Source organism: Berghia stephanieae, chromosome 2 (assembly GCF_034508935.2).
Source record: "Berghia stephanieae isolate SIO BIC M18660-M18661 chromosome 2, UCSD_Bste_1.3, whole genome shotgun sequence".
Classification (NCBI taxonomy): domain Eukaryota; kingdom Metazoa; phylum Mollusca; class Gastropoda; order Nudibranchia; family Aeolidiidae; genus Berghia; species Berghia stephanieae.
The window spans coordinates 65379712-65387211 of NC_088361.1; the positions used below are offsets into that span (position 1 = coordinate 65379712).

At 37.5% G+C, this 7500-nt stretch overlaps 1 protein-coding gene across 4 annotated transcripts in view; it reads right to left on the minus strand.

Annotated features, from left to right (window-relative positions):
* LOC144965357 (uncharacterized) overlaps positions 1–7500 on the minus strand; it is a 168835-nt gene that overhangs the window by 17416 nt on the left and 143919 nt on the right. For all 4 annotated transcript variants that reach the window (XM_078900608.1, XM_078900611.1, XM_078900609.1 and 1 more), the window contains one exon: positions 7178–7500. This exon is cut by the window's right edge and continues 91 nt beyond it. In XM_078900608.1, the coding sequence (XP_078756734.1) occupies positions 7178–7500 (323 nt within the window). The remainder of the gene's footprint in view (positions 1–7177) is intronic.

Consider the following 7500-nt stretch of genomic DNA (forward strand, 5'->3'; position numbering starts at 1 on the left):
CTACGCTATGACCAAAACCACCACCATGACCAAGACCATCACGAACACGACGACGACGACGACCACCACCATCATGACTCAAATCATCACCACCACCACCACCACCACCACGACAATAATCATCACCATCATCATCATCTCCGTCATCGTCATCATCATTATCATCAACATCATCATCACCGTCATCTTCATTATCATCATCATCGTCATCATCATCACCACTGTCATCATTATCATTATCATCAACATCTCCGTCATCATCATCACCAACATCATCATCATCACCGACATCATCATCATCACCGTCATCTTCATCATTAACATCATCGTCATCATCATCACCACCATAACTATTCAAATCCCCATCAAAACAACCAGTTACAACAGGCCGGGGGAGGCAGGACAGAGTGGGTGTGTGAGTGGTAGGTAGAATCAGACAGACAGACGACTGCTGGTATCGATCAATCCTTTCTTTCAACGATTTCTCCAAACCACAAGGTCTCTATTTAGGATATTCTTTTTAAAAAAATATACTATATTTTCTTCTTCAGGGGATTTTGAGTCTTATGTGTTATTCTAGTTAGGCTACTTGTCTACTGCACATTTCAAATCGATTGTTTGGTGTCAGTCTACTACTATATGACAGTCTGGAGTATCTAACACACAGAATAACTGACAAAATTTTTAATCTAAATAACTAGTCTCTGATCTGACAGAACAGTTTCAAATGACGTAACATTTGACAAAATCACAATTGCGTCATGCAGGGCCATTTACATTAATTAATTAAATTACGATAAATCATTAAAAAATGAGACAAGAAAAAAGAAAAAAGAAAGAAAGAAAATAATGACCGGTAGTTAGTATCCTATTTCTAAAACCCCTATTCACGTTTTAAAAATAACCTTTCACTTTACTATATTGATCTCATCGAGTGGGCAACGTATATTTAACACGGAACGACACGTACAACCTATTCTTCTTCTTCTTCTTCTTCTTCTTCAAGTAACAAGTCTGTGCCAGACATCGGTGATCATGGTACGCCATTCATCTCTCTGATCAGATAATTTCAGAAAATTAATATTACTCTTCTCTTTCTTTGTCACCCAACTGTTCAAACTATTCAAATATGTTTATCTTGGTCTACCTTTACTCTTTTTACCTTCTATCTTTCCTATGAGAGCAAGACGTTCAATACATTTAAGTCGATTTAGGTGCCCTAAAAATTGCATTTGTCTTTTTCTTATTGTACGAATTAATAACCTTTTAGTTTCAGCTTGCTCTAATACTTCTTCCTTAGTTTTCTTCTCTGTCCATGAGATTCTTATCATCCTAAGAAAGCACATTTCTGCTGCCTCCAGTTTCTTTCTAATATCTTCTGTAATTGTCCAGCTTTCGCAGCCATATAATAATACGGACCATACATAGGCCTTCAAAACCACCACCACAATCTATTAGGCGCTAATACTATTTATGGACAAATATAACCTCGTTTGCCACCATAGAGACAGTAAAATCTGCCATCTCAGAGAGGGTAGAGTAAGGAGAGAAAAACTAACGTGCAAAACGCTTCCCCTAAGGGCTTAGCGCCAAGTATTTTAGCAGGATTTCGAACTTCGCACAAAAGGATAAAGCGAGTCGGACACGTTACTGGTTACAAGGCCGAGACAGAGAAAAATCGAGGAAGATCCAGTCAAATCGATTGTCAAACTCGTCTTGAAAGCTCTATCATATCAGCAGTCTAATCAGCATGCAGAGGATGAGTAGCAGGTCTACATTAAGCACGTTACCATTAAAAGACCAGGACCCTATTCAGAAGATTTTTCCATTTCATATTGCAGAAACCATGTCAAAAATCAAAGGCCTTGTAACTTTAAGGGAAAACAAAACAAAAAACAAAACAAACACACGTCTTTGTCCATACACGCATATTATCATATAAGATGTGACATAATACTGCTGATCGTGGCAAGAAACACGAAAAGACAATTTTGAATCCACTTGTCGTTCGAACTTAGTGAGAATACGTATCCGTGTTGGGCGTGTTTCACACGAGGAATGTGGGAAGACAACACAAAAAATACATTTTATTATTATTGCCTCCAAAGAATTCTCGTTTGTATGTTGTTTTTGTTTTGTGTTGTTTGTTTGCTCGCGCGCGCGCGCGCGCGCGTGTGTGTGTGTGTGTGTGTGTGTGTGTGTGCGTGTGTGTGTGTGGAGAACATTGTAAACTGAGCAATAGCCAAGACACGTAAGTTGTGAAAAATATAAGCATTACATCCATCGTCCCAACTATCGGATAACCCGAGTAATGGTAATCAGGAGGTCTGAGGTTCGATCCAAAGTTCGAGACAGGCTGATATTTTCTTTCTTGCTTTTTCTGGCACTGTTTCATATACTTTTTCAGATCTTTATCTCACATCAGTGCCTGCTCCCTCATTTGTCACTTAGAGGTTGTCTCTTGCTCAAGGGAGAAGAAAAGGTGTCAAAAACTTTACGAAGGCCACGATGTTACTGACATGTTTTATCTATTCGGCTGTTCATTCATTTACAACAGTAAGTGTTTTTTAAAATATATATTTCATGACGATCCTATTTAATAGTCGCGTGGCCTTACGTTTGTTTTGTCCTTTCCATTTTCAGAGCAAAGTTACACACTTTCATGCTTAATTATGCGAGGTCCCAGGTTTGAGAGTTTTGCCAAGACGGGGGTCACTTAAATCGTCAATATTTGAAGGACGAATTTTCTGGCAAAATTTTCCAGTGCGTGTCTTTCCATAATACGGGAGGTAATGGGTTAATAGACAAACAATGGCCATTCTGGATACATTTCTCATTTTAAAATATCCACGGTCCTTCATTGATAAAATGCTTCTGTTTTGAGGACACAATTTGGGAAGTTTGGGTCTTTGAATCGTCCGAATGCACTCCTTCATCCTCTTTTTATTTTTCCTATTCTGATTGTTTATAAAGTAGTTGAATGTTATTTTCTCGAGTACTGAAACTTCACTATCGATGTGATGGTGTGAATTTGTGGTCGTTATGAACTTGATTTTCCAGTTTCTCTTGTGAATTAGATTATGTTGGCGCTCCTTTTAACGAACTCCTCATCAATGCTACAACATCATCGGCAAATCGCAAGTCTGTTGACCACCTATAATCTATCCGGTAGTCCATAAGATTTATCATTCTAATCATTTCCGCGATTTCTTGCTTGGAAGGAGGGGAGGGGCGCGGGGGGTTTGCAGAGAAAATCGGAATGGAATTTGTGCCAATTGCTAAAGAGTAACGACGAGGCTAGTGTTTATCTTCAGTCTACTTGCTCGACTGGCAGACGAAAATAGCAAACGAAAGGGAAAGGACAAAAACAATACACACCAACAGTGTGAAAAGCCATTGAGACCAGCGTTCGTATTCAAGACACAAAAAAAGATGTATGCCAATTTAAAGGTTACTGCTGAGAGTGGTTATTTAGAGCCCGAGATTTTGTTTTTATGTCAGCGAATAAGGGTGAATACCTTGTAGTCATGAGTTTTTAGATAACCTACATATTTAATATTATAGTCTCTGTGGTTATAACGTAAACAATATGTACCATTCTGTGACTTTGAAATAACCTTCAACCCAAATGACTATAAGTATCGTTAAGACAAGCAGAAGTCAACTTTTTATCCATTTTTTACGAATAACTTTCTTTAAAAATAAAAAAATTAAATCATTATGCGAGGCTGAGATAGATAATCGAGCAAAGAAAGTAGATACAACCACGCGACTTAATGTAGATATTCACACTTTTACTGTTCAAAATTAATTCATTTCAGTGCACCACAGCTTATTCAAAAAAAAATTAGATATTTATCTTGTAGCTACCTCTGGTATGAGTGCTATTCTACCTAGCATCGTTTGTTTATAGGACCGACGCCTCGTCTTTGTGACAAAATCTCAATTCTTACAGAACCGAACGATTTTGTCATTGACTGAATTATAAATTGTACATTGAAGCGATAATGCATTGAACGGTATCGTCGATGACCAGGATTCGTTTCATGTTTACATACTTACTCATTTTTGGTGTTTCATAAACACATACGGTCGACAGAAGGAGCGCCAGTGACTTCCGTCTTCCGCCAACTTCCGACCTCATACCAGGTTCAACCAAAGGATGTCATCTCTCTTACCCCCCATCTTCTCTAAGTCTCCAGTGGTCTTCCCCTATTGCCATTACCCTGCATGTCCATTTGGGCGCTGTTTTCGGGATTGCTCCTACTTCTTCCGACAAAAATGGCCTATCTCCATCTTCTTGATTTGACTGTTTCAGAAATGGGGGTCATGTCAGCTTTCTGTAGAAGATCTTTAGTTGATATATGCCAAAAAAATGTGGAAGATTTTTCTTAGACATTTGTTTTGGAAAATATCTAATTTTCTAGAAACGGTTTTTGTTGATTTCCAAGATTCAGCTCCATATAAAAGATCTGATAACACATTGCTCTTGAATATGCGCCTCTTTGTTTTTGTCGAAATTCTTTTGCATTCCAAACCTTGTTTAGGGTACCAACAGTTTTACTGACTTTTTTTTTTAACCTTGCATTTATTACTGAGTCCCCATCTTCAGACATTTTAGCTCCAAGATAGCAAAATTCGTCCACGTTTTATATATCATCTCCCAACAGTTTGATGGGATATTTTTTGTTTTGCATTTATTCTCATTGTTTTTATTTTGGCTATGTTTATCTTTAAGCCTATTTTCAGGGCATTGTAGGGATCTTCAGTGTTTTTGTTTCCATGTCCTGAAGATTTTGAGGCAAAAAGAACAATGTCATCTGCAAAATCCAGAATATCAACATCTCTAAAAATGTCCATCTGATTCCTGTTTTGGTCCCATCCATCGATTCTTTCATCACCCAATCGAGTGCCAATAGAAAGAGAAATGGGGATAACACACAGTCCTGTTTTACACCAGTCTCTATTTGAAAGTTTTCTGAGAGTCCTTGTTTGAAAATTACCTTTACTTTGTAGTCAGTATTTAGCATTTTTACAGTGTTTACTATCTTTTGAACTCTTATCTATACACGTTCAAGGTTACACGTAGTTTTGTGTGCTGGTCCGTTATATTTTTGGATAGCAATGTTGTGAGTTTCTTAGCCAAGCGCACAGCATTTATAGAAAACACTCAAGGAGCGACGCCACATTGACTATATGTAAGGGCGGTAGTCATTGTTGAGGTGACAAACTGTGAAACAATGGACTCTGTTACAAACACTTTTAACACTTATAACACTTGACAAAACAATGTTGATTGGCAGAGGTCACGTGAGTAAAGATTGTTTGTTTGTTTTGTGTTGATGTGATACTACCTAATAGTATTAGTATAATGTTCTTAACCATCTTCATAAGTCCTCCTCCTCTTTCTCCGCCTCTTACGTCTCATCATCATCAATTTGAACAACACACCAATCATCAGAACCAATGCTACTTACTCATCCAGAGCTTCAGTCAACATAAATACACTGCAGCAGCTGCAGGTTATTACTTTCTAATTAAAAGTAAATTGGATAACATTATTATTATTATTATTATTATTATTATTATTATTATTATTATTATTATTATTATTATTATTATTATTATTATTCCCTGGTTTATTATTGACAATGCCTTTTGACATGTAAAAAGAAAAAAAAATAGGACTTTCCCTCTGAACATTGAACACATCATGTACACTGGTCTCTCTCCCCGAGCCATGAAATGATTTTTTAAATTTGTTATAAGAATGGTTCATATTGACGTGTACTTCTTTGCATGCAGGTCTGATAACCTTAATTGATTTTGTGATGGAAATTCTTTCAAACCAACGATAAATGTTGTCCGCTACAAAAAGTTAAATCAAGCCCGTAATGGGGATAATCTATATTTACTTTCCATGTGCTCCAGGTCATTTTGGCCACATTGCAAAATATGCTCAAAATGACCCTCGTAGTGAAAAGTGTTGACCACTTTTGAAATACCTAACATTGGTCATTCTGTTCAGCTTGACGAATGGGTATGCTTACAACTTTCATAAACAAAGCAACGAGTTTACTTTTTAAAGAAATATCCAATCGTTGGACAGCAACAAATCATGTGATTGATGACTCGATGGACGAAAACATGAATATAGAGCGCTCCCAATGATTTTTTTTTTGCTGTCCAGCGATTGGACATTTCATTAAAAATGTAAAAACGCTGCTTTGTTTATGAAAGTTGTAATCGGTTACTAGACCTGCTAATAATTGTAGTTAGGTTCATATCCAAATGTATTTCTTATCCAATGACTTCAAATTTTACCGCAATTCCGGTTTAAAGACGTGTACAACAGCAAAATGGTATGATATAGAGACATTATGAACAACAGACACAAGTCAATGCCATACTCACATAATATGTAATACGAGAATGATAATAAGCAATCTAAAAAATGGAACAAAGTTTATCATATGATTTGCTTGTTTGCCACTAAGCAGTAAGTTTAGGGACCCATTACATGCGATAAACATGCCTTGAGGGAATCGACGAAATAAAACAAAATCCTAAAAAAGGAAAAACACACTTATGCGAGAAAAAAAGAGAAAAAAAAATCTACTCCATCTTAAATATACAAACAAAAGTTACAAAATTATTGAAAGAATACAAAAAAACAAAAAAAAAAAAAAAAAAAAAAAAAAAAAAACAAAAAAAAAAAAAAAAGAGAATTGTATTTTAAGAAAACAATGGAGAATGGATGAAAATACATAATACATAATAATTCGAAATGGAAAGAAGAACCAAAGAAATACTTGCGGTCAGTGTATTATTTAGACAAATGCCCAAGAAATGATTAATTTGTAGAGTGTACACATAGTATTTATTAGATTAAACATGGATTTAGGACTTTAATTAATAGAACGAGCAACGTTTTCCCCATCACAGATCATAAGAAAAAGACGGCAATACAGTAGTTTTTAGATCAAATGGATGAAAATTAAGACTATCCGTGGTGTTGACTTACATAGACCCCCCCCCCCCCCCCTTTTTTTTTTTTAAATATTTTAAACACACAGAGGAGGGGAGAGGGAAGAGAGAGAGAGAGAGAGAGAGAGAGAGAGAGAGAGAGAGAGAGAGAGAGAGAGAGAGAGAGAGAGAGAGAGAGAGCTGTACCAACCTCAGTATGGTTGACCATGGCCATCCCGCTACTCATGCTGCATGTCTCCCCAGAGGATGACGAGGTGGTGTCAGCAGAGGAAGACACGGTCGCCATGGACGTGTAGGACTCGCTGGACGGCAACGATGCGTTGTCAGAGTAGGCAGAGTCCGTCTCGCCGCCGTCGCCGCATGCACTGTCGCTGCAACCCCAGGAGGAAGAGCCGGTGCTGTCTCGGCCAGCTGGTAACCCCATCATGCCGAGGGTGACGTGGTGGTGGTGAGGGTGGTGAGGGTGATGATGGTGTTGATGCTGCTGATGGTGGTGGTGGGGATGCTGATGGT